Below are 26,441 nucleotides of genomic sequence, written 5' to 3' on the forward strand. Positions count from 1 at the left end.
GGCTTCCGGAGTCGGCCTTGCTTGGTCACTGAAGAGAGAACGATGTGTGTGGGGGGATTCTTTCTACCCAGGGAGTAGTGGTTTTTCTTCTGAGACCCAGGCTCCTGCTGGTCCAGCTCAGAAAAAAGAGCCAGGAGAAATGATAACGAACAGCAACCATCCTCTTACGCTTATACTGCGTATTCTGTCCCTCTGTTATTTCCTTTGCTCATTCCAGCCACCCCATGAAACAGGGATTCTTTTGTCCCATTTTACAAATAAGCAAACCGAGGCCGAGAAAGGGTGTGTGCCTTGCTCGCCACTCACAGTGAATTAGCATGAAAACTGTTTCTGACGCAGACCTGACTCCTAATGCCCTGGTCTCTCTGCTAGCCCGCACCGCTGAAGGGCAAGGGCAGCTGCCCACAGCCTGCCTGCCTTCCCTCAGGAAGAGCCAGCCTTGAGTCAGTGTTCCAGTAACATTCCAATTTTGTTTTTCCCTGTTTGCTCTGATCACCTGCTTGTTGAAGGGAATTTGAGAAAGGCCCTCAAAGGGGAAAGAAAATTAAAATTACCCACAATCCTACCACTTCTAGCTAACATGATGGTTGAGGTAGATTTCCCGATAGTTCCTCTGTTATGCACGTATACAATCTGGAGATCTCTTTTACATACCTGAGATGTTAGTGGACCTGCTCTAGGTGCCGGGCCACCTGCCAGCCCCACACTGTGTCCTCAGCTGAACTTGTGGCTCCTCGTCTCTCTGTAAGGCTCACTCCGGCTGAAGTTTCTGGTTCCCAGGGGCCCATGCACACACACCATGCTATGTCATATCCCTGCCTTTGTTCATTCAGCTCCCTTTGCCAGAGGTCTCTGCCCTTCTGCCTCCCTCCCTCCTTTCTCTCTCTATTGGTCACGTGTACACATGGTTAAAAAAAATCAAATTAACAAAAACTCCAAAGGGACAAAAGGGCATATAGTAAAGGGTGTGGCTCCTTCTCACCCCTGACCTCGGTGCGTATTTCTTGTGTCTTTCCAGAGATATTCTATGTACAAGCAAGCACTGATGTGCATGTATCTCTTGTGAAACACGCATGGCAACTGTGTCCACTATTCTATGACTCACTCTTGTAACTTCTTGGTTTTTGGATACTCTTACACTGCATTAGCTGCAGGTCTGTCTCATGCTGGGTAAAGGCTGTCTAGTGAAGCATCTGATGGCTGTGCCATAATTTACTTAACTAGGCCCCTAATGATGGACACTGAAATGCTTTCCAGTCTCTTGCTACTACAAATGATGCAACAATAAATATCCTTATACAAACAACCTTGTGCTTTTGCTCATGGAGGAGAAATTCTACTAGTGGAATTGCTGGATCAGAGAGTGTGCAGATTTTTTTTTTTTTTTTTTTTTTTGCGATACGCGGGCCTCTCACTGTTGTGGCCTCTCCCGTTGTGGAGCACAGGCTCCGGACGTGCAGGCTCAGCGGCCATGGCTCACGGGCCCAGCCGCTCTGCGGCATGTGGGATCTTCCCAGACCGGGACACGAACCCGCGTCCCCTGCATCGGCAGGCAGACTCTCAACCACTGCGCCACCAGGGAAGCCCAGAGTGTGCAGATTTTAAATGTCAATACGTTTCACTAAATATCCCTTCAAACAAACCGACTGAAACTCCCGCCGATAGACAACGCCGGAAAGGACCCATCCTACGCTCCTTCCCTCCTTTCTTCATCTGCCTAATGCCAGCTCATGCTTTCGGAGTGGTCTCGTCCAGGATGTCTCCAAGGACCAGCCCCCCTGCCCAGCACAGCCAGCAGGGCTCTTTTCCTCCATGGGGTGACTCTTGCCAGTCACCCCATGTTTGCCTCCACATTGTGCTTTTCACAAAAGATTGCAAGCCTCTCTTTACACATCTTGTTTCCCACCCTAGACTGTGAGCTCTTTGAGGGAAGGACTAAGCTTTATTCATCTCTTGCAGGCCCCGGTCCAACACACCACGGGCAGAAGGTCAATAAGTATTTGTTGAACTAAACTAGTCGGCTCTGAATCCCCAGCTCCAAGCACAGAGTTTGCTGAATCCAAGCGTGGTCTGAGCTGAGCAGTGCTTTCGGCTTGGTTCCTCTAGGCCCCCGGACATTTGTCTTCATGAGTTTGGTGCTCAGTCCCCACCTTCCTTCAGGCTGGCTCCCAGGCCCTGCTTGAGCTGCATTCCTCCAACTGTGTAAGCAGTTTACTATCTCCTAGTCCTTAGCTGCTGTGGAGGAAGTCCTCTATGATCTGGGTATTGTTTCTCCTCTTCCTCCCACCCAAATGCCTAGTGCCCTCTTGTCTGGGTGCCCCTGGGCAGCTCTTGCCCAATCCCTCAGTGAGCTGCTGGGAGGCTGGCAGGCTGGGGTACCTGTGGCCAGCACCCCTGAATGGGGTCAAGCTGGAGCCAGGCTGGACTTTTACACTGAGGACCAGACCCCTACCTGCTCCTCACCACACTGGGACTGGGACAGGCGCAGAGAAGACAACCCTGCTGCCCTCCCCCTCCACGCACACGTACTCTTGCTCTCCCTTCAGACCTGCCACTGCCCTTACGAACCTCGGTCTCCTTATGGTTCACCTTGTGGGGGTGACAGGAGGGTCCAGCGACATCACTGAATGTGAAGAGGTCTGGGGAAATCTTATCCAAATGGAAGGGATTGTAAAGCCTAACATTCCACCACCCTCTTTGGGACAGTGGAAATAGTACAAGAGGCATGCAGGGGCCAGCAGAAACCTGCAGCAAAGTCCCATTCTGCAGACGTGAATGCCAAGGCAGGCTGAAAGTGTTGCTCAACGGTCCCAGAACCCAGCTTGATCCATGCCAGGCCTTGCCAGAGGGTGGGGCCCGGTGGCAGACGGACAAGCACCATATCAGCCCCATGTTTGTCAGAGATTCAACTCAAGCCAAAGAGGGATGTGCTGAGGCTGTTTGCCATGTATTTCTCGATCTGCAAGATGAGCACCACTTCCTAGCCACCGGCCCTGGGCCTAAGAACAGCCTCTGAAACACTGGGGATTCAGCAGGACAAACAGAAAATGGGACAGAAGGTGTAAGAAGGAGAGGATGGCTGATGGGGACGAAGGGGAGGAGGAGGGGGGCGGAGTCTGCAGAGGCTGGGGGTGGGTCACACGCACCTGGTCCGGCCAGATCCCTGTGACTCCTCCCAGGTTCTCTGAACACACCCCCTGCCCTGAGCCTACCTTGGGGAACTCATTCATCCTGTCAGCAAATGCAGCTGAACACTTTTGAGCCCAACACTGAGTGCCAGGACTATGGAAATGAGTCAGACACAGAGAGCTCCTGACTGCGAGGACTCACGGGGATGGGATGCAGAGAGGGAGGGAGCTAGGGGTATCATAAAATATTGTTTTCAGGAACTGGCATGTGAACAGGGCTTCTTAGAAAATTGATAGAACTGACAGGGCTGGTAGGGACATTTCAGGTCAGAGGTCCAGACACAAATGTAGAAGGGCCTAGCTGGAACAGAGGGCTGAGAGAAGGTCATGCCTTAGGGCCAGGAAAAGCCTTATGATGGCTCAGCTGTAGTGCCAGCTGTGGGCACCACCTCAGGAAGCTGAGGTGCTCTCTCGCAAGATGAAGTGGTTTCTACTCCAAATCAGTGACCAAAATGGGAGGCTATTTATTCTGCAGCCAGGAAACATGTCCAGAAACCAAGACGTCCAGTGTGACGGGTGGCACCTTCCATGGATACACCAAATAACCTACCCTCAAACATGACTGCTTTGTGTGTCCCCAAGGCCTGCTGCTCTAGAACCATGGCAGGAGGTGCCAATAATGGATCCACTGCGCTGTAAACAGAAATCACCTGACCCTTGGTCATTGGGGATATCTCATATGACTAGGAAAACAGGCACAAAAGTGGGCTATGGTGTTGGCAAGTGTGCCATTTGGGGTTCTTAGTTACAAACAACGGAAACCTACTTTAGTTAATTGAAGCAGAAGAGTTTTATTGGAAAGCAATGGCGGAGCTTGGGGAATTGTCAGAGAGGATAGAGAGTCAGAAACTGGCAAGAACAAGGGAACCAGGCAGACAAAGACACGGTCACATCCCACCCCCTGGGCCGCCACCACCTTCGGCACCAAAGCAGCACAGGAGCAAATGCTTCAAGACCCCCGCTCCTCTGATTTCCTACCTCCAGGCAGGCATAAGTGTCTGATGTGCTGAGACTGAGGTCTCAGTTCAGGCTGCTTGGGCCCTGGGCCTGGGTCTCAGTCCTTGTTGCTGTCCCTAGTCAGGAGAGCCTCACCTCTGGCACAACCCTCCACAGCAACAGGCTTCTCAGACAGGCCCTGGGGAGGGGTCCCTTTACGTGGATGTACTAATGCTGACCCTAAGGGAAATCGGGGCTGCCGCTCCACAAGGAGCAGGGAGGAAGACGACCAGGACCCAAGGGGGTTCCTAACACGTCTCCTTGTGTGGTGCCAGTTAGGGCACAGCAAAGGTTAACGTTAGGCCAACCGCCACAACGCTACCCAACAAGGGCCCTCCAAGGTCGCAGACTTCTAAGACACCATGACAGCTGAGGTGCTGGCTGAAGGCCAAGGGGGGACACAGAATGGCTGTGGGGGACGAAGTTATAAATAGCAGCTTGACCGGTTGCAGGAAAAAAAGACTGTGGCTTCGATCACATATTTCCACGCTTGCAATGAGAGAAAAATTATTTTTTATCAATTGGAAACTATTTTGACTTATTTTGTTAACGTTCACGAAAATACACTGACATTATAAAAAAAAAATCAAGCAGACTATTTCAGGTGAAAAAAATCAAAAACCCCCTTCCCTACTCTTCTCTTGGGAGCCCCTGTCCCTCCCCAAAGGTAACCACTGCCATCACTTAGGTATGTAGCCTTCCAGACACTTTTATGCATTTGCATATATAGTTTGGTTTTGTAAGGTTTTATTTTACATCAAGATCGTACATATTGCTCTACAATATGCTTTTTTTACTTAACATTATGTCTTGGAGATCCTTCCATATCAGTACATACAGTTTTTAACTGTTGCATAGTATTAATTCCATACAACCAATGTATCTAAGTTGCGCTCAGGGACACGTACCATTTTACATTTTGAAAGCAAGCTACTCCCCAAACTGCCCCCTGAAAAGGCTGCTATCATTTACATTCACACCCACAGCCCGAGTGCTCCCATTTCTTCTCTTTGTAGCCCAAACTAGATATTATCACGAAGAAAAACTATTGCTTTCTGATGGACACAATCGGTTTCATTGTCGTGTTAATTTACACGGCACTGATTGCCAGTGAGGTTGATCATTAGCAATAGCCAAGCTGTTGGAGCTGAAAACAGCTCTCCAACTGCTGGGAGGAGCATCAATTAGTACAATCACTTTGGAGAGCAGTTTGGCAATATCTAGTTAGAATGAAGATGCTCTAAACCTAAGATGCCCAAATTTCACCTCCGTATACTTATCCCTAGGGAAATTCACACGTGTGCACAAAGGAACATCTTTAAAGTATGTTTATTGCTGCAAAATACTGGGAAGAACCTAAATGTCCACCAATGGGAGAACAGATAAATAACTTGTGGTAATTCATACAATGGAATATTTAGTATACAGCCGTTAGAAGGCATGTATCAAAACGGCTAAATCTCAAAAGCAATGTTGAGTGAAAAAAAGCAAGTTGCAAAATGATACATACATTCTAGCAATTATGTCCATTTAAAAAACAAACACTCTATATTGGTTATGGAGATACACACACACACACATACATACATATGTACACAAATACACACACACACACACACACACACATCTAAAAATGTAGACGAGAAGTAAACAATTTCCTGGGTAGTGCTTACCTCTGTGGAGGAAGGTAAATATGACGGGTGAAGAACTTCACCTGTGCCTGAAAGTGTAAATTTATTGGAGAGAGAGAGCGAGATCTGAAGCCAATATGGCTAAATGTTCAAACCTGTTCACTTTGTGTGAGTGGGTACCTCTGTTTTTCGTAGCACTTGTCTGGCATATATTTTTCTGTTCCTTTTGTGTCACTGTGTTAATGTATGCAATCAGCATACTGCTTTTTTTTTTTTTTTTTTACCCACTTCCTCTGAGACTTGCTTTTCTCTAAAAGGGGATTTTTAACTCCTTCACCCCTACACTCCAATTGGATGTATTCCTACCATCATTATTTTTACTATGCTTTCTCACTGTTTCTTTCCTTCTCATAGACTGACAGAGTATCCTCTACTCAACCTTTGCCCCTTTAGTAGCCTGACAACCATACACTCTACCCCTACTTAGAAAGAATTACCCTTACTTTTGCTGTTGTTGGAGTCAGCATTTCCAGTGAAACTAAAGTTTTTCTCCTAGTGGGAACACCAGAAAACCCTATTTGGGATGCAAATGCAAGAGATCAATTATAAAGTCACTTAGTACCACCGTTTTAGACAAAACCAAACAATTCCACTATACCACGTAAAACCAAAAGGAGAACTTTAATAAGCTTTTACGGCACTGCAATTACAGGAACATTAACCCATAACATGCAACAGAAATGATGATGGCCTTTGGACAAGTTTAACAGATAAACTTGACATTACAATCAACAGCAACATATTCTACTGAAAAAAAAATGCAACTTATTTCATCGTTCAGGTTAGAAAATTTATGTTTTTACTGCAATCGCAAGTAGCATTTAGAAAGTTTAGTTTTCCCTTTCTAACCTCTAAAACACAGGATGATTTTTTTTTTCAATGCAATCGTACACAACCGTTTTCACACTGGAAATAATCACGAGGAATCGACAGGTGGAGATTAATCGACTGATTGACTTCACTTCAATGGTTAATTTGGAGAGGGCTCCTGCAGTATTGTGGATTTCAGATGGGGAAAATCATCAGACCAGGAGTAAAGAGCCTTGGTCTTAAAGCGGGGGAGGGAACATGCAGCGGCACACGGGGCAAGTGCCTGACTTCTGAAGCCAGATGGACACACAGGGCTTGTGGAAATAGTGGTGGCACGGCAGCTCCGTTGCCACCTCCCCCTTCACATATTCACTGCAACAGATGGGGCAACACATCTCCTGCCCCACCGCGCTGTGATCTTCCGTGACCAGGATCTCGGGAAGAGCGTCGATGCTCTCCTTGCTGGCTGGTGGATTGGCCACCTCCACGTCCACCGCGAGAGACTCCAAGTGCGCCAGGGCAGTTTCCATTGCCTGGGCCAGGCGTTCTTCAAGTGCCATGTACGTGAGGAACTGAGGATCCACGTAGGAAATGGCTTCAGCCACCCCCAACCCATCCGCAAACCCATCGAAGAGGCTCCAATCCACTTCGAGGTCTTCACTGACACTGGAGTCATCTTCAAGGTTGTTGTTGCCGTCCAGCATGAAGACGCTGGGCTGCAGAAACTCCTGACCGGAATCATTATCCCCCTCACTGCTGTTCTCGTTTTCATTGTATTGGAGCCAGGGAACTTCTCCTTCTTCGGTAGTTGCCCGTTCCTCTTCCTGGAGAGATGGCCCTCGAACTTCTTCAAGTTCATTGCCGCCACTGCTGCCAGCACTGGCACCAGCACTGGGGCTGGCACTGGCACTGGCATTCACTCTGGCTTGCTCGGCTTCATGCTCTTCTTTTCCTGGCAGAGTCTCCCAGCTCTCGCCACTGGACGACAGATTTTGCTCCCGACCTCGATACTTGCGACGCAGAGCCACAGTCCACTCTTTGTCACTGTCAGAGTCTTCTTCGAAGTACTTGTAGTACTCATCACTGTACGTCCAGAAGTCAGGGTCGGCCATGGTTCGTCGCCGTCTCGGCACCTTCTCCGGCTTCACTTGGTCACTCCTGGCTTCCCTTTTGTCTTCAGGGTACTTCGGCTCAGGGTAGCCACCTGAACTCTCGCCTCTGCCTCTTCTTGCCAGGCCATCCGAGTGGCCTTCATCGGCGTTGGCAGTCTCCCTCCACCTGGAAGTACTGTGTGGCATATCATCATCATCATCAGTATCAAAAAATATTTTTGGTTTCACGCAGTTGGGACTTGCCAGATTTCTGATTTTGGGCCTCACCACCGGCTCCTCTGCACTCTTTGGGGTGTTTTCCCCACCACCACAAATACTCACAGGAGCCCTGCTGGGACACGCAGGTAAATTCTGCTCCCGTCTCTCCCTCTCCAGGCTGTTGCCATTTGTGACCACCTTGCCTTCAGCAGAAGATGGCTGAGGGGCCATGCTATTTGGCTGCAGGAACTCAGCTCTGCTAGCAGAGCCCCGTGCTGTAGGGGCTGGGTCTAACTTGTCAAGCTCCTCTCTCACATCACGGTTAAAACTAGAGAACTGTGGGGGCACCCCGGCCAGAGACCTCGCCCCCTTCTCTGGGTCATACAGCTTATCATCTTTAAACTTGCCAGTTTTCCCTCTCACTGGCACTCGCTCAACAGGCCCAGCCCCCTCCTCCTCACTATCATCTGCCCCGAAACAGTCAACATGTCCATAAGCCATTCCTCTTCTGCTCCCCGAAGCCCTGTACTCTCTGGGCGGGTACCTGGAGTAGTCCTCATTATCAACATTCAGGCTGGTCCCCGAGCTCTCGCTGTCGTCCCAACTACGACGAGTGGTGGAAAATGGTGATCGGCTCCTCTTGGTGGTTTGACTGGGGGCTGATCTGTGCATTGGGACTTCGGATGACGTCTTTCTCTGGCCGGAAATCCTTTCCTGCTGGCTCGTGGATGGCCTGAAACTGACATAAGCATGCCTTCTTCCATACCTCCTGCCTGTATTGGACTGATAACCTCCTGCTGGCTTGGGCCATACAGGCTTGCTAGATTACTGACCCATTTGCTCTGACTTAGGAGGGTTTCCAGTACATCTGGGGCTTGAGTGGAAAGGCTCCTGCTCCCTGCGCACGCTTTGGAGATGGGAAGGTCAAATCAGTTCGGAATAAAGGAGCAGGGAGATTTATTTTCACTTCAGCAGACAGGTTACAGAAAGAATAAGGGGCCTTTAAAATTAGTTTCACTTTCTTCTATGGCCTGGAGTAGCATTCCAGTGACTGTCAGGTGTAGACCTGGAACACATTTTTAATGTTGGCAAAATAATTACAAAACTGGGTTTGTAGGAAAGCCAGACTCAGGGGAGAATCTGACGGAAGACGGGGGAGGGGTGACTGGATGCTGGGAAGATAGGTGAAGCACTGGGATTGTGCCAACATGGGAAGAGGAAAGACGGCTGTGGGTTTTTTTTTTATGGGGTATCTGCATTTTTCTGAGTCCTGTGTACATACAGGAGCAATGCAAATTGGGATAGGGGTGGAAAATATAGATCACCATCACTGTGTATGCGAGAGTGTCTACGTGTCTGTCAGGAGGAGAGGGGCAGGTGGAAGGGGGACCAGGCAGGTGGAAGGGGGACCAGGCAGGTGGAAGGGGGACCAGCGCTCATGAAGTGGAGAGACTCCTGTATTTGTAGGGGGAAAGGGCAGGTGACAGTGGCACTGGGAAGAGGCATGAGTGTCAGGCAGAATGAGACCCATTCTGGATGTGGGTATGAAAATGACAGGCATGGATGGGGTGGCTTCAGGGGAGAGGGGCACGTGTACGTACGATAGACAGAGAACGTGCATGTGGTTCCGATGTGTGATGGCTGGAACTCTAGGGAGGAATGCCTGTGTTTATGTGCCTGTGGCAAGCCAGGAAGGGTATAGTGGCACTGAACAGGGGGTGTCCTTGAGTTTGTGTGCGTGTGTTCATCAAAACGGGAGGCAAAAATGGAGAAGGGTCAGTGTGAGCAAATGCATCGATATGGGGACAGCACTGGAGAGGGACGTGCGTATGGCAGGCGGGCAGACGGGTGGGCACCAGCAATGGAAGAATGTCTCTATGCATGGATGTGGCAAGCAGGAAGAGGGGGATGTCCCTGGAGAAGGATTTATGTGAGTGTGTGTGCATGGCAGGGACCAGCGAAGGAGGCTGTCTAGGCACATAGGTAGCAGACAGGGAGCACCTGAGAGGGGTATGTAAAAGAACGTGTGGGTGTGTATGCATGTAAGTGGCATAGGAAAGAGGAGCCAGCAATCTGTGTGAGTGGCAGGCAAGGGGTAAGGCGACCCACAGGGTTTGTGTGTGTGTGTGTGTGTGTGTGTGTGTGTGTGTGTGTATGTTGTGTGTGTGCTCACTAGAGCAAGAAGAGGCAGAGGGAGGAGGGGGATGCTTCTGGAGGTGTGTATGTGGCAGGAGGTGAGAGGCAGGGAAAAGCACCGGAGAGTGTGAGGCTCTGTGTGTGTGTGTGTGTGTGTGTGTGTGTGTGTGTGTCAGTCTGTCTCTGTCTCTCTCAGGGGAAGGCACTGGAGAGTGTGACAGTGTGTGAGAGGGTGTGTGTGCATGTCTGTCCGAGCATGTGCGGGGGAGGGGGACACGAAGGAACCTTGAGTATGGGGGGGGGGGCGGCGGTAAGGCAGCTGCAATGGAAGGTTTTTGTGCATGCGTGTGAGCGTGCGCGCATGTGCGTGTTATGTGTGTATGTGCGGGCATGTGCGTGTATGTGTCCCTGCGCGCGCACGCGAGACACGGGGATGGGAGGGGGTCCGCAATGTCATAATGAGACGGGGAAACGTTTATAGGCTCAAACGGTAGATCCAAACCGATGTGGCAGGCAAGGGGGAAAAAAAGAAAAGGGCGTGTGGGGTTATAGTTTTTCCCTGGGAATGATTTGTTTTTCTGACAATTCTTTTCCTGGTAACAATATATTTGCCTAAAAATCTTCACCATTTACCATTCATCAAAACAACTTCAAAATGGGGAAAGAAAGGCCACGGATCGCTCCACAGAGGGGCCAAGAAGGGAGGCAGGAGGAGAGGGGAGGACAGGCGGAGAGGGCCGCGACCACCACTCCCCTCTCGAATAGCGATTCAAGCCACCCGAGCTGGGACCGAGCCACACGTAAGGGGCCGGGGAATGAAGGATGGAGCCCTAAATCGGGCCGGTGGAGGGCACAGGCCTCCCTCTGCGGTCAGGTCCCGCGTCCGCCCCACCCCTTCCCGAGGGGCGAGCCCGAAAATCTGTTCGTTAGAGCCCCCACCCCCCACTCCACATCCTCACGCCGGTGCCCGGCCACTCGCCCCACGCCCGGCCACTCGCCCCACCGCCACGTCTGGAGGGAATCGAGGAAATAAACAGCCTTTCACTCACCCAGTCGCGACCCCCGCACGCTCTCGGAAAGAGAAGATCCTTCGGACCTCCAACCGCCACAACCGCCAGAGCCGCTGCTCCCGGGGCTCCAGCTCCTCCCCCTCCAGACAGCGGCGGGACGGGCGCGACTGCGGCGGCGGAAGTGATTGTAGCGTCGCGGCGGCCCGCCCCCTTGATGTGGCGGGGGCGGCAGCTGCTCTCGACAAATCAGGGTGGGCTCGAAAACATTATTTCATTTGAAATGATGAAATCGTCAAGGATACAGAAAAGGACAGCGAAAAATGTAACCAACAGCCAGCTTTAACAAATGTTAAACATTTAGTCATTTGCCCTTCTGTTCTGGGCTTTGGGTGGTGGTTGTTGTTTGAAATAAAATGAAATCCGCAAATTCTTTCTGATTCATTCTGATGTGAAAGTAATGATATTAATATATCCTATCTTATGTTCTATGTTATGATCTGTAGTGGAAGTATCACGGTACTTAGGGTTGCAGTCAGCTGAATTTTGTTTGACCTGGTGGTTGAAGCAAATTGAACTGTTTACAGTAGAATTTGTTGCTGTTAATCACAAAATCGAGGTTCTCTATCCAAAAGAAATGATCAATCATTGCAGCACAACATGGGTTCACATTTTCGTAATTGCATTGCTCTTCAAAATACTATAGCTATGCCTTTTGGATTTATACAATTTTACTGAACTCCGAAATCTTTTTTTAATTGCGCTTTACATATATCTCTAATATTTGCGTCAAATGTAAAGACTGCCTATGTTCACAACAGTAGCAAAGCTTTGTTCTTTACTGGGAATAAAATGCATAATAGAAGAGCAAGAAATTTTAGGAGTAACAACAAAATAGAAATAGGATGTATAACTTTCAAACCGTTGAAGAAATAATATAGAGAACAAAGAGAAAAAAATCTAACAAAAGGCAGAAATGGGATGGGAGGCAACAAGAAAGTATGTTTAAAAAGGGGGGAGCAGAAATAAATCCAAACATGTCAGGATGTATTATGGGTTAACATCTCCCATTAAAAATTAAAAAAGCAAACTCTCATTTTAGTTTTAGCATTTAGTTTTTAGAAATCCAGTTATAATTCAAAAAGGGTCATGTACCAAAATGTTCATTGCAACTCTATTTACAATAGCCAGGACATGGAAGCAACCTAAGTGTCCATCAACAGATAAATGGATAAAGAAGATGTGGCACATATATACAATGGAATATTACTCAGCCATATAAAGGAACAAAACTGAGTTATTTGTAGTGAGGTGGACGGACCTAGAGTCTGTCACACAGAGTGAAGTACGTCAGAAAGAGAAAAACAAATACCATATGCTAACACATATATATGGAATCTAAGAAAAAAAAGGTCATGAAGAACCTAGGGGCAAGACGGGAATAACACAGACCTACTAGAGCATGGACTTGAGGATATGGGGAGGGGGAAGGGTAAGCTGCGACAAAGTGAGAGAATGGCATGGACATATATACACTACCAAACGTAAAATAGATAGCTAGTGGGAAGCAGCTGCGCAGAGCACAGGGAGATCAGCTCGGTGGTTTGTGACCGCCTAGAGGGTTGGGATAGGGAAGGTGGGAGAGAGGGAGACGCAAGAGGGAAGAGATATGGGAACATATGTATATGTATAACTGATTCACTTTGTTATAAAGCAGAAACTAACACTCCATTGTAAAGCAATTATACTCCAATAAAGATGTTAAAAAAATAGAAATCCAGTTATATGCTGTTTATATGCTTCACCTAAAGCAGAAATAGGAACAGAATATATATGCCAGTTAAATACCAGCAGAAAGGAAGGAAAGAAAGAAGAAGGAAGGGAGAGGAGGAAAGATGGAAGGAGGGGAAGGAAGGAATTTTAGAAAGAAAGGAAAAAAGGTAAGGAAAGACACATGTAGCAACGTTAATATCAGAAAAATCAAGAACTCAAAGTAAAAAGCATTAAAGAAAACAAATCAGGTTGTTTCATTCACCGAGAAGATATAGTCACTGAAATTTATATGCCAAACAAAGTAATTTCAAAATATATGAGGCAAATATTGTTAGAATTATAGAAATCAGAAAGGCTGCAATTATAGTAGAAGACTTAACCACACTTGTTTTGGTATACATAGAGCAAATAGATTGCAAAATAAACAAGGATATAGAGAAATTCCACAACCCAATTAATAAGCCTCATCTAATGTATATGTATTTTTGTACTCAAGAAATAATGTATTTTTCATTTAAAATATTTCAAACATACAGAAGAGTACAGAGAATTAAACGTACTTTTGCCCACATGTACTTGTCACACAGACCAAGCACATTTTATTTTCTTTGGATCCTCAGATTCTTCTGTTTTTGAAACAAAATATTACAGTTGAAGCTCTCACTTTATCCTATTTATCTTACTTCTTTTTCCCAAAAAAGCACCATTTAGAAGTTTCTTTCTTGTGCATGTTTTTTTCTTTTTTCTACATATATATATATATATATATATATATGTAACCAATATACATTATTGTTTTATGTATTTTACATTATGTGAATGGTATAATAAATATAGCCTTTTGAAACTTAAATCTTCATTTAATATTATTTTTTGTTAGTGATTTGATACATTTATATCTAGGTCATACATTTTAACTACTGAATATGATTGTATCTATTTTCCAATATGATATTACTATAATATATCATTGTACGGACTTCTGTTGCATGAATGATCCAATTTCTTTATCTCTTTGCCTGCTGATGGACTTGGGTTGTTCCCGTTTTGTGCAATTATAAGTGAAGATTTAATGAACATCCTGCGGCATGTCTCCTTGTGCCCATATTGAAAAGTTTCTCTGGGGCAGACCTTCCCAGCTGGGTAATGGGGGTTCTAATATATTGATTCCCTTAGCCCTCCAGAAAGATGGGCCTGGCTTCACGCAGCTGCTGCCCTGGGGGCTGTTCCCTTTGGCTAAGAGCAGGCTATCTGTTCATCCCAGTGAGCTGGTACACATATTAGCATTTTAAACATATGCTATGATGTGAAAAAGATTAGAAAAAACTGCTCTAGTGTATGTATTTTGAAGTAGAATTTCTGGGTCAAAGAGTATATAGTAGTTAACTATTGTTGTATAACAAATTGCCTCAAAACTTAGCAGTTTAAGACAACCGACATTTATTATATCACAGTTTCATAGGTCAGGAATCTATACCTGGGTTAGCTGGGGTGTCTCTGGCTCAAAGTCTTTCATGAATTTGCACTCAGGCTGTCATCCGGGGCTGCAGTCTTATATGCAGGCAAAATTGGGGTAGGAGGTCCACATCCAAGCTCTTTTACATGGCTGTTGGTAGGCCTCAGAAGATCCACTGCCAAGCTCACTCATGTAGTTGCTCTCTGGCTTCAATTCCTTGTCATGCGGGCCTATCCATAGGCTTCCTGAGTCTCCTCACAACCTGGCAGCTGGTGAGAGAGAGAGCCAGAGAGCACCTAAGATGGAAGACGTCGTTCTTTTATGACTTAAACTCAGAAGTGACATCCCAACACTTTTGCCATATCCTATTTATCGGAAGTAAGCCATAGAATTTGTCCATCTAAGTTATCAAATTTGTAGGCATGGGAATGCTCATAATGTCTTTATTATCTTTTTAATGTCCGCAGGATCAGTGGTGATGGCTCCTCCATTTCTGATATTAGTTTTGTCTACTCTCCTTTAGTCTTGGTCAGCCTAGCTAGAGATTTACCAATCTTACTGATCTTTTCAAAGAGTCAGCTTTTTGTTTCATTGATATTCTCTATTGCTCTATTGTTTCCAATTTCATTTATTTCTGCTCTTTTATTATTTCTTTTCTTCTGCTTACTTTGGATATAATGTGCTCTTCTTTTTGTAGTTTCCTAAGGTGGAAGCTTAGATTATTAATTTTAGATCTTTTTCCTTTTCTAATATATGCATTCAATATTATAAGTTTCCCTCTAAGCACTGCTTTTAATGCATCCCACAAATTTTGATAAGTTCTGGTTTCATTTTATTTCAAAATTTTAAAAAATTTCTCTTGAGATTTCTTCTGAACCCATGTGTTGTTTAGAAGCATGTTGTTTAATCTTCAAATATTTTGAGATTCCAGCTATCTCTCTGTTATTGATTTCTGATTTAATTCTGCTGTGGTCTGAGAACACACTTTGTATCATGTCTAGACTTTTAAATTTGTTGTCTTTTAAATTTGTTAAGGTGTGTTTTATCACCCAGAATGTGGTCTATCTTCGTGAATGTTCCATGTGAGCTTGAGAAGAATGTGTATTCTGCTGTTGTTGGATGAAGTAGTCTATAAATGTCAATTAGATCCAGGTGATTGACGATGCAATTCGGTTCAACTGTGTCCTTACTGATTTTCTGCCTGCTGGTTCCGTCACTTACTGATAGAGGGGTGTTGAAGTCTTCAACTATAATAGTGGATTCATCTATTTTTCCTTGTGGTCCTACCAGTTTTTGCCTCACGTATTTTGATGCTCTGTTGTCAGGCACATACACATTAAGGATTGTTATGTCTTTTTGGCAAATGATCCCTTTTATCATTCTGTAATATCCGTATTTATACCTGATAATTTTCCATGTCCTGAGATCTGCTCTGTCTGGAATTAACATAGCTACTCCAGTGTTCTTCTTATTAATGTTAGCACGTATATCTTTCTCTTTAATTTACATTTAATCTGTGTCTTTATGTTTAAAATAGGTTTCTTGCAGACAACATATATAGTTGGGCCTTTTTAAAAAAATACATTCTGATAGTCTCTGCCTTTTAATTGGTACAGTTAGACCACTCACATTTAAAGTGATTGTTGAAATAGTTGTTTTAATATGTACCACGTTTGTAACTGTTTCCTATTCATTGCCTTTGTTCTTTGTTTCTCTCTTGTTTGTGGGGAGAGTCTTCCATTCTTTTTCTGCCTTCTCTGACTTCTAATTGAGCATTTTATATGATTCTATTTTCTCTCTTCTCTTAGAATTTCAACCATATTTCTTATGTTTACATTTTTTAATGGTTGCCCTGGAGTTTGCAGTATATGTTTACAACTGATCCAAGCCCACTTTCAAATGACACTATACTACTCCATGGGTAGTGCAGGCACCTTATAACAGAATATTTCCAATTCCTTTCTCCTGCCCCTTATAACATTGCTATCATTCCCTTATCCATAAGCTATAATCATCTAATACATTGTTGTTATTATTTTTTGGTGAAACTGCTATTCATTGGATCAGTTAGAATAAGAATATGGAAAGATTTTATTTATAACTTCATTTATTCCTTCTCAAAAACTCCCCCCCCTTTTTTTTTTTTTTTTTTGTGCGGTACGCGGGCCCCTCACTGCTGTGGCCTCTCCCGCTGTGGAGCACCGGCTCTGGACGCGCAGGCTCAGCGGCCATGGCTCACGGGCCCAGCCGCTCCGCGGCATGTGGGATCTTCCCGGACTGGGGCACGAACCCGTGTCCCCTGCACCGGCAGGCGGACTCTCAACCACTGTGCCACCAGGGAAGTCCCTCCTCCCTTTTATTTTTAATGCAAATCCAAGTTTCTGACCCATATCATTTTTCTTCTTTCTGAAAAACTTGTAACATTTCTTCAAGGCAGATCTCAGAAGTGACATCCAACACTTGTTTACCAAATTTTATTTATTAAAAATGTATTACTAAGTCTGGCCCACACTCAAGGGGAAGGGATTACATAAGGCCAGGAGTTCCAGGAGGTAGGGGTCATTGGGGCAGAAGGGGGCAGGAGCATTTCAACTTCAGTAGATATTGCCAATCTGTTTTCCAAAGTGGATTTTACCAATTATTGTCCCACCTGCAGTTTATTCACATCAGTGTTTCCCCACATCCCACCATTCTTGATACCTTCATAATTTAAAATTGTTGTCAAGCTGAGTATGGAACACTGTTGTTTGACTTTGCTTCTTCCTAAATTAGTAGAGAGGTTAAACATCTTTTCACATTTGTTAGCCACTTAGATTTCTTCCTCTCTGAATTGTTCGTTCATATATTTTGTCCATTTTTCTATTGGGGTTGTTTGTCTTGTTATTATTGATTTCTAGGAATTCTATTTATGTTCTGCATACCAGATGTTAGTTATATTTGTACAGTTGCAAATATCTTCTAGCTGGTGTTTTCTTTAAATGTAAATATGAAATTATAAGAGTACTTAAACTATGGGGGAATGTTTTTTATAAGCCTGAAGTGGAGAAGACCTCTATAAGTTGACAAAATGTACAGGAGCAAAAAAGGGAAAGTTTCAACTTCACAAAAACAAAATGTTCTGGCAGGCAAAAAAAAGTCTATAAATCAACAATTCTAAGGAAATTTAAAAATAAATGAAAGCCTGGGGGAAATATTTTCTGCGAATTTCACAAAGGGCTCATTTCCCAAATACACGAAGAGCTCCTATAAATCAATAAATGACCCACAAACCAATGTTAAAATGAGCAAAGGATACAAATAGACATTTTATTGGAAAGGAAATACAAATGCCATTGAAACACACAAAAAGATGTTCATTCATAAAAATAAAATGTGATACCATTTCACCTGTGAGACTGACCAGTATGAAAAAGCTTGTAAACACTGTGTGGTGGAGGGTGTGGAGCTTCAGGAACCTTCAAACATTTCTGGGGTGTGGGTAAGTAAACTGGTGGAGTCTCTTAGTTGGCAAGTTGACAGTATCTATCAAAACTACTAATGCGTATAGTTTTTGACCCAGAAAGTCTACTTCTAGGAATTCACTTACAAATATGCTTGCACATGATTTGAAATGAAATATGTGTGATTCTATTCATTGCAGCATTGTTTTTAATAGTAAAAGAACAGAAAGAACCTAAATTTTTATCAAAAGAGAAATGAATAATTATTATGGTAGAATACTTACTATAGAGCAACTAAGATGCAGAATCTAAATCTACATGTATCACAATGGATACATCTGATAATATTGAATGAAAAAAAAGATGTCAGAAGATATTCACAGCGTAATAGCATTTATATATACTTTTCAAACACATAGAGGGCATGTAGTTTAAGGATTGCTCCATCTTCCAGAGAATTGTTCATTTGATCACTAAGAAATGACTCTCCTTGATTCTAATAATACTTTTGGTGTTAAAGTCAATCTTGTCAGTGATCCTGTTACCCAATTTTCTTTTGAAAGGAATTTTTTTCTGGTATATTTTTATTCATCTCTTCTTTAAAATCTTTTAAGGTAACATCTTTATAATTATACACAAATAGGTATATAATTTTAGATACACTCATAAAGAATCCTATGTGCATATTTTGTAAAATTATAGTCTTTTCTTCTTTCTAGTTTTACTTATCTCCCTTCTCTGTCTATATCACTGCTCCCCATAACCTATATCAATAACCTAGTATTCATTATTTCGTTTTTTTCATACTTGTATAATCATATACAGATATATGTATACTTATGTGTATATATATATATATATATATATATACATGTGCAATACATGTGTGGGTTTTTATTTGCCCTTTTTTATTAAAATGAGATCATATATATATATCATCACTTTTTTTAAATAGATCTTTATTGGAGTATAATTGCTTCACAATACTGTGTTAGTTTCTTTTGCTCAACAAAGCAAATCAGTTATACGCATACACGCATGTCCCTATCCCCTCCCTCTTTTTTTTTTTTTAAACCAGAACATTTATTGCATGACTAATAATTGAAATTCTTAAGATGAACTGGATGCTGCAACAGCTGCCCTCTTGGGTTGAGGTGTTGTTCCTTCACGGAATCCATGCCTGATTCTGCTGTATACAATTTTTAGGTGCCTCATTCGACCAGTCCCGGTGGTATTTCGTCTTTTAACTTTAGCACTCCAGTTATACTTCCTCTTCCGCTTGGCAGGGTAGCCACATTTACCACAGGTCGACTTCTGAATCTGGTAGGCCTTAGAGCCACAGCGGCGGCACAACGTGTGCGTCTTATTCCGACGCTTTCCAAACGAGGACGTTCCCTTCGTCATCTCGCTTCTGCCGCCGAGACCCTCCCCTCCCTCTTGAGCCTCCCTCCCATCCTCCCTATCCCACCCCTCTAGGTGGTCACAAAGCACCGAGCCGATCTCCCTGTGCTATGCTGCTGCTTCCCACCAGCCAACTATTTTACATTCAGTAGCGCATATATGTCCATGCTACTCTCACTTCACCCCAGCTTCGCCCTCCCACTCCATATCCTCAAGTCCATTCTCTATGTCTACCTCTTTATTCCTGCCCTGCAGCTAGGTTCATCAGTTTTTTGGGGGGTTTCTTTGGGGGTTTTTTGGTTTCCATATATATGCGTTAGCATACGGTATTTGTTTTTCTCTTTATGACTTACTTCGTTCTGTAGGACAGACTCTAGGTCCATCCACCTCAGTACAAATAACTCAATTTCGTTTCTTTTTATGGCTGAGTAATATTCCATTGTATATATGTGCCACATCTTCTTTATCCCTTCATCTGTCGATGGACATTTAGGTTGGTTCCACGTCCTAGCTATTGTAAATAGTACTTGCAATGAACATTTTGGTACATGTCTCTTTTTGAATTATGGTTTTCTCAGGGTATGTGCCCAGTAGTGGGATTGCTGGGTCATATGTTAGTTCTATCTTTAGTTTTTTAAGGAACCTCCATACTGTTTTCCATAGTGGTTGTATCAATTTACATTCCCACCAACGGTGCAGGAGGGTTCCCTTTTCATCACACCCTGTCCAGCATTTATTGTTTCTAGATTTTTTGATAATGGCCATTCTGACTGGTGTGAGGTGATACCTTATTGTAGTTTTGATTTGCATTTCTCTAACAATTAGTGATGTTGAGCATCTTTTCATGTGCCTCTTGGCCATCTGTATGTCTTCTTTGGTGAAATGTCTATTTAGGTCTTCTGCCCATTTTTTAACTGGATTGTTTGGTTTTTTTTTTTTTATATTGAGCTCCATGAGCTATTTGTATATTTTGGAGATTAATCCTTTGTCTGTTGTTTCATTGGCAAATATTTTCCCCAGTTCTGAGGGTTGTCTTTTTGTCTTGTTTATGGTTTGCTTTGCTGTGCAAAAGGTTTTAAGTTTAATTAAGTCCCATTTATTTATTTTTCGTTTTTATTTCCGTTACTCTAGGAGGTGGGTCAAAAAAGAGCTTGCTGTGGTTTATGTCAAAGAGTGTTTTTCCTATGTTTTCCTCTAAGAGTTTTATAGTGTCTGCTCTTACATTTAAGTCTTTAATCCATTTGGAGTTTATTTTTGTATATGGTGTTAAGTAGTGTTCTAATTTCATTCTATCACTTCTTGCTGTTCTCACTCAATAACACTCCCTGAAATCGATTGGTATGACTCTAATTACTAACCTTCAATGGCTGCCTAGTGTTTCATGATGGGGATATACCATAATCTATTCGGCCATCAACCTACTGATAAATAATTATGATTTTCAAGGTTTTTTTTGTTTTTGTTTTTGTTTTTTTGCGGTACGCGGGCCTCTCACTGCTGTGGCCTCTCCCGTTGCAGAGCACAGGCTCCGGACGCACAGGCTCAGCGGCCATGGCTCACGGGCCGCTCCGCAGCATGTGGGATCTTCCCGGACCGGGGCACGAACGCGTGTCCCCTGCATTAGGCAGGCAGACTCTCAACCACTGCGCCACCAGGGAAGCCCGATTTTCAAGTTTTTTAAATGCTATGATCAATGCTTCAACACACGTCTCTGTACGTATAGGTCCTTAGGTGCCGGGGCTTTCATTTCCATGGAATGGTGTCCCAGAAGTAGAATGGCTAGGTCAAATGATATATGTTTTTTAATTTTAGTGGATGGTACCGGATTGTTTTCCCCAAAGACTAGAACTCTTCCTGTTTCCACCAGCAAGGTGTGGCCTACAGCATGGCTCACTTGACTGATCCTGGAGCAGAGATTCCTGACCCATGCTGGGCCAACTGGACTTTTCTCCTGTGGATGTGAAACTCAAAAGAGACACGCAGAGACTGGGGAGATTGGAGTGGAGTCATGTTCACATCAATCAACTCTGAAAACCAGCCCAACATCTTTGACAGTCTTACTTTTTGCCCAAGTTAGCCAGAGTTGAGTTCTGTTGCCTACAACCAAAAGGAACATAAATCCCTAAACCTGGTCACAAACTCAGCCTCGAGCCCAGATACAGATTCAGTTCTGATCCTGGCCACAGACTCAGTCCTCACCCTAGTCAGAGACTGAAGCCCATTCCTGGCCCCAGACTTCCCTGACCCCTTCTCGGCATCTCTCTGAGGGGTGCTCCTGGTTGCAAGGGGGGCAGGTGAGCTAGTGGGTACATTTCATCCAGAGCCTGGAACCCAAAAGTAAAGGCCTCTTTGTGGCAACTAACACTGATCACTTTGGAGACAGAGGGGAATTTCTTGTGAGGAATAACTGGTAAAATCTAAGTCAGAGATGTTTTGGGGGCCTCTGGGTTGCGGGGAATAAGGGATCAAAAGGGAACCCAGTGGGAGATGGGATCAGGGGTTTGGTTTGTGGAGGTAGAGAATGAGGGCAGTGAACTCTGGACCTAGCTCAAGGAAGTGGGGACAGAGCAGGGATGTGGGGAGGGCCAGCCATCGGGAGCTGGATGTGGCTGGACTGAGTTGCCTGCTAGAGCCTGGGGAGTCCCAAGGTCCTGTGCCCCGGGATGAGCAAAGAGGAGTTGCCATCGAGAGATGTCGAAGCAGCCTGTAGCCCAGCGGCCTCCTCCTTTGTCTCTCCCAACCACCTGGCACCGCCTGGACCAGCGGCTGGGACCCCATGCTGCCTGGCCCTCTCCCGGCTGTCCTGACTTTCCACGGGCTCCAAAGCCACCTGCCTCCTCCTCTTTCCCTCCAGTTGCCCCCGCCCTTCATCTTTTCCCCTGGCTCAGCTTCCCTTTGCGTGCCGCCTGTTGAGTTTCAGGGATTAGGGCTGTCTACCGTGGGACACAGCTCCCTTCTCTTCTCCCCAGAGCCAGGAAGCTCTTGCCAAGATCTGGTCCCAGCCTTACCCCCAAGGATCTCTGGCAGGAATCGGGCAGAGCTTACTGGGAGTGGGGCTGGAGGGGCAAGCCCAGAGTGTGGGGAGGGGACTAACATTTGTCAAATACCTATCATAAGCCAGATACTTTACTTCTACTCTCTCAGTGTATCTTCAGAGCAAGCTGGTGAGGTAGCAATTCTTATGTTTAGATGGAGAAGCTGAGGCTCAGCGACTGTAAGGGCTTCGTCTAAGGCTAGAGGTGGCCAAGCCAGAATTTAGAACTGGGACTGTCGACTCCAAAGCCAGCTACTTCCAGGCCTAAGGTGAGAGGAATGAGGGGGCCTCGGTTCCTAATGAAAAGGGAGGCCCAGGTAAGGAGTTTCATGGTGGAGGCCTAGAGCCGCTTACTGGATCCATGGCTGGGCTCCTGGCCCTGAGCTGCAGGGAGTGAGTGGAGAGGGCTCACTGGGCTGGGATGCTGGCTAAGCTACAGAGGCAGAGAACAGGTTCCCCTCACCCTTCACCTACAGCCTCAACTCAGGTAGCACTGGGCCACTGTCTTTCCATAGCGTTTCCCCTCAACCCTGAGTGCCTCTGTGCTTCTATCCACAAGGAGAGAAGGGAGCAGCTGGTGATGGTCGGAGTTGGCCAGGGTGGGGGAGGGCTGGAGAGAGGGCTGGGCAGAGTCAACAGGCCAGAACACAGTCAGTTCAGGCAAGAACTCGGAACTTCCCCTCCTCTGACCTCACTGTTCCCACTTCAGCAATGGAGAGATTGTATTAGATGATGGCTGAAGCCTATGGCAACTCTGCCAGTGTGTGTGTGGTGTGGAAGTGCTGGGGCCATGTCAGCGGGGAGAGCTTTGCCCACAGAGCATGACTGGGGGAGTGGCAAGGGCAGGAGACAGGGTGAGCCTGGAAGACGTACCAATGGCTGGCATGGGAAGAGCTTCTTTGGGCCCTGCCTGTGATCCTAGCCCTGCCCCTGGCTGCTCCCTTCACAGTAGAAGGGTGGAGGATAAGCAAATGGGGGCCAAGGTTGTGGAAAACGTGCCTCTTTGAAAAGAACACTAGGGGAAGTGCAGAAACAAGGCTGTAAACATTGCTGGTTGCCCTGAGAGGGAGAGAAAATGGCACCTCCAAAAAACAAGTGAAAAAGGCCACCTTCAAGTTTCCACAGAGGCACGAGGCACTGGCTGGCCTCTTAAACTGGGCTCTAGTTCCAGGCCTGATAACCCTGCTTGCCATGCGACCCTGAACAAGTCTTCTTCCTCTCTGAGCCTCAGTGTTCCCATCTGCATGATGAGAGTTTGGACCTAAATGCTCTCCAAGGGCTCTGACAGCTCTCATATTCTGGAATCTTCTACAGGTCGGCTCTGAGTAAAGCCCCGTGAACTCAGCCCTGCCTCAGGCACTGACAGGTGAGTTGATCAGCTGTGGGAGTCAGAGTAACATTGAGACTTGGGGGTCATCCTAGGATTCAATGTGAACTCCTCACCATGGCCTACAGGCTTGGCTTCCTTGGTGTCTTGTCTATCTTTCCAGCCTCCCCTCTTCCTGCCTCTGTTGTGTCTCCCCACTCCACTTTCCACTAACCCCCCTTCCTGGCCTAGAACATACCAGACTCCCTGTTGCTTCAGCACCTGCACACTTGTTATTCACCACACTCGGAATGCAGTTTCCTACCTCTTTGCTGACTAACTCTTCCTTCTGACTTGAGCTGAAATGCCACCTCTTCCAGGAAGCCTTTCCTCCTGGCCCCCTATCATGGGCCAGTTCCTACTCTGAACCACCCTTGTAGCATCACATTACCCATCACAATAGTAATTATCTGTGCCACCTTTTTGTTTTTTTATAGCTGTCTCTCCTCTCAAATTCCTATGAGCTCTGTGAGGGCAGAGGCTTTGTTTATCTTGTTCACAGCTCTACTTCCGGTGTCTAGTAGCCCAGAAACTTTCAACCCACAAATATTTCTTGAAAAAAATTTCCCAGCAGCTACCTTGTGTTGTAGACCTACTGGGGGGCAGGCACAGATATACAGGGTCTTATGTGGCCTTGGTATCACGCTCCCCCTTCTCATTTCTTAGGTGAAGTGATGGAGGCGCAGAGAAGTAACAGATTTTGTCGTGCCCGATTTTGTCATGCCCGATTTTGTCCTGGACTAGGTGCTGGGCCATGCAGACTTGGGCCTGGCAAGCAGATCTGCCTGCTCCATGCCTCCTTTTTTGCCTGCCACCACTCTTCGGAGAGGAGCAGCAGCTGTGGCCTCTCCTCGTGTTCCCATAGCAACCAGTGCTTACCTCCCGCTCACACTGGTTCCTAATTGCCTGATTACGCATCTTCTCCCCCGCCAGCTCTGGAGCTTCCTGAGAGCAGGGTCCATGGCGGGCTTTGCCCTCCATTGCGTGCTCTGGTCTCGGTGAGTATTAGTTAAATGAACAAAAATGAATGCATGACTAGCCATGCCCATGGGTTTTTAAAAGCTTTCATCACAAACAAGGTACCTGGCAGCCTGTAGTGGCTGGAGGGAGGGGCACTGGAGGACTCCTCAGCTCACCTCTGCTGAACAGAGTGCCTGGCTGGCCCCCCTTCTCCTCTCTTCCCTGCTGCTTGGGGAAGCTCTTTAGAAAACAGGCCAGGCAGCCTGCATGGTTGCGAGTGGGAGGGGGATGCTGGAGCCGGTGCAACACCCTCCCCTAACAATCCCCCATGCATACACACACGCGCACACACATGCTCCCCTGCCACCTCCTTCTGAGGGAAGCCATCACAAATGCCCAGCTTTTGCTGTGAGAATTACCAACAACAATTGAGTTTCATATTCACTTCTAATGCTCAGTTCACGATCTCGCCAGTCAGCCTCTTCCTCTCTCCCTTCCTACTGCAACCATCTAACTCCGCTCGCCATCATGTCCTACCTAAGCTGCTCCAACAACAACCTCCCCACCTCTGCCCTGTTTCCCTTCCTCCTCCCTCCCCATCCTCCATGGCACAGACAGAATGAGTGTCCCGAACAGAAATCAGCCCATGTTATTACCAGCCAGCCTCACAAGGGAGTCATCATTTTTGTGGCAGGACAAGAGTCTGTCAAAGCCACTGAGGCCACCAGATGGGGGGAAGGCAGAGCTACCAGTCCATTAGTTTAGTCCTTAAATGTTTGACTCCAAACCAGGCACTGAGCTAGAGTCCTGAGCTCACAAGAATGGAACCAAAATGAGTTCGTACACTAGTGGAAGGGATGGAAAAAATACCCTGGTATGAGCCGCACTTTGCACAGGGTGCTATGGGAACATACAGAAAAGTATGCTTGTGCTGGAACAGGGAATGCTTCACAGAGGAAGGGACATTTGATCTGGGCTTCCATCAGAAAGTTTGGTTGTGAACGACAGAAATCATCTCTGACTAACTGAAGAGAAAAGGGAATTTGTGGGGTTGGGGGGTAATCTATAGGGAGCTTACGACATCAAGGGAAAGGCTGGAGAACCAGATTTGGAAATAGATGTAAGCAAAGGCAGCACTGGGGGAGGGGTTGGGAAGGTGTGGGAAGCAGAAATGGTTCGATCAGGATTCTGCTGCTGAAATGGATGAGGGCTGTTTCCTCTATTCTCATACTGCTGGCTCCAGATTCAAAGTCCAAAGAGAGGGTCCAGTGACCAAGCTTAGTCCTATGCCTGCCTGTGGCTAGCCTGGGCTGGGGATAGGAGGACTATGTGCCTTTGGCTTCCATGGCAGGCGGCAGACGCATGGATTTGCTGTTTCACCAACCTTACCCCAAATGAGGCAGAGACAATTCACTTAAAGCAAACAGGGGTCTAAGGAAGGGAGAGGAATGGATGCTGCGGAGCCACAAACCAACGAATGGCCACTTCCTCCCTGATGACAGGAAAAGAAGAGGAGAAGGGACCAGGCAGAGACAACCAAATGGGCAAAGAGCCAAACCCTGCTGGGCTTGAGGCAGGTGGGCAGCATCATATGACTGGAGTGTCGGGGGAAAGGCGAAGCCCCCCAATCGATGAGACAGGAGTGGGGAGAAAAGAGACCGCAGCCTGCCCCATGGAGGGGGCCATAGGCCGCCAGCCTCCGGAGGAGAGGGGAGGAACTGACCAGATGGCATTTTAGGACTTTCACTCTGGAGGTGTCAAGAATGGATCAGAGGGACTTCTCTGGTGGTCAGGTGGTTAAGAATCCGCCTTCCAATGCAGGGGACTTGGGTTCAATCCCTGGTCGGGGAACTAAGATCCCACATGCCACGGG

At 46.1% G+C, this 26,441-nt stretch overlaps 1 protein-coding gene and 1 pseudogene across 3 annotated transcripts; both read right to left on the bottom strand.

The window, feature by feature from the left end:
* Window positions 1–6,470: 6,470 nt before the first annotated feature.
* Window positions 6,471–11,286, bottom strand: PJA1 (praja ring finger ubiquitin ligase 1). Of its 3 annotated transcripts, XM_065900941.1 has the most exons (3): window positions 11,181–11,286; window positions 8,540–8,728; window positions 6,471–7,972 (listed from the first exon to the last, which is right to left on the bottom strand). In XM_065900941.1, exons 2-3 carry the CDS (start codon window positions 8,665–8,667, stop codon window positions 6,925–6,927), a joined length of 1,176 nt encoding a protein of 391 aa, XP_065757013.1. In that variant the 5' UTR covers window positions 8,668–8,728; window positions 11,181–11,286; the 3' UTR covers window positions 6,471–6,924. The 3 variants fall into 3 exon arrangements, with proteins under 3 accessions (XP_065757013.1, XP_065757011.1, XP_065757012.1); XM_065900939.1 differs by having other exon boundaries at window positions 6,471–8,734; window positions 11,181–11,264; XM_065900940.1 differs by having other exon boundaries at window positions 6,471–9,061; window positions 11,181–11,258.
* A 7,631-nt stretch (window positions 11,287–18,917) lies between these two features.
* Window positions 18,918–19,211, bottom strand: LOC136142933 (large ribosomal subunit protein eL37 pseudogene; annotated as a pseudogene).
* Window positions 19,212–26,441: the final 7,230 nt, after the last annotated feature.

Source organism: Phocoena phocoena, chromosome X (assembly GCF_963924675.1).
Source record: "Phocoena phocoena chromosome X, mPhoPho1.1, whole genome shotgun sequence".
NCBI lineage: Eukaryota > Metazoa > Chordata > Mammalia > Artiodactyla > Phocoenidae > Phocoena > Phocoena phocoena.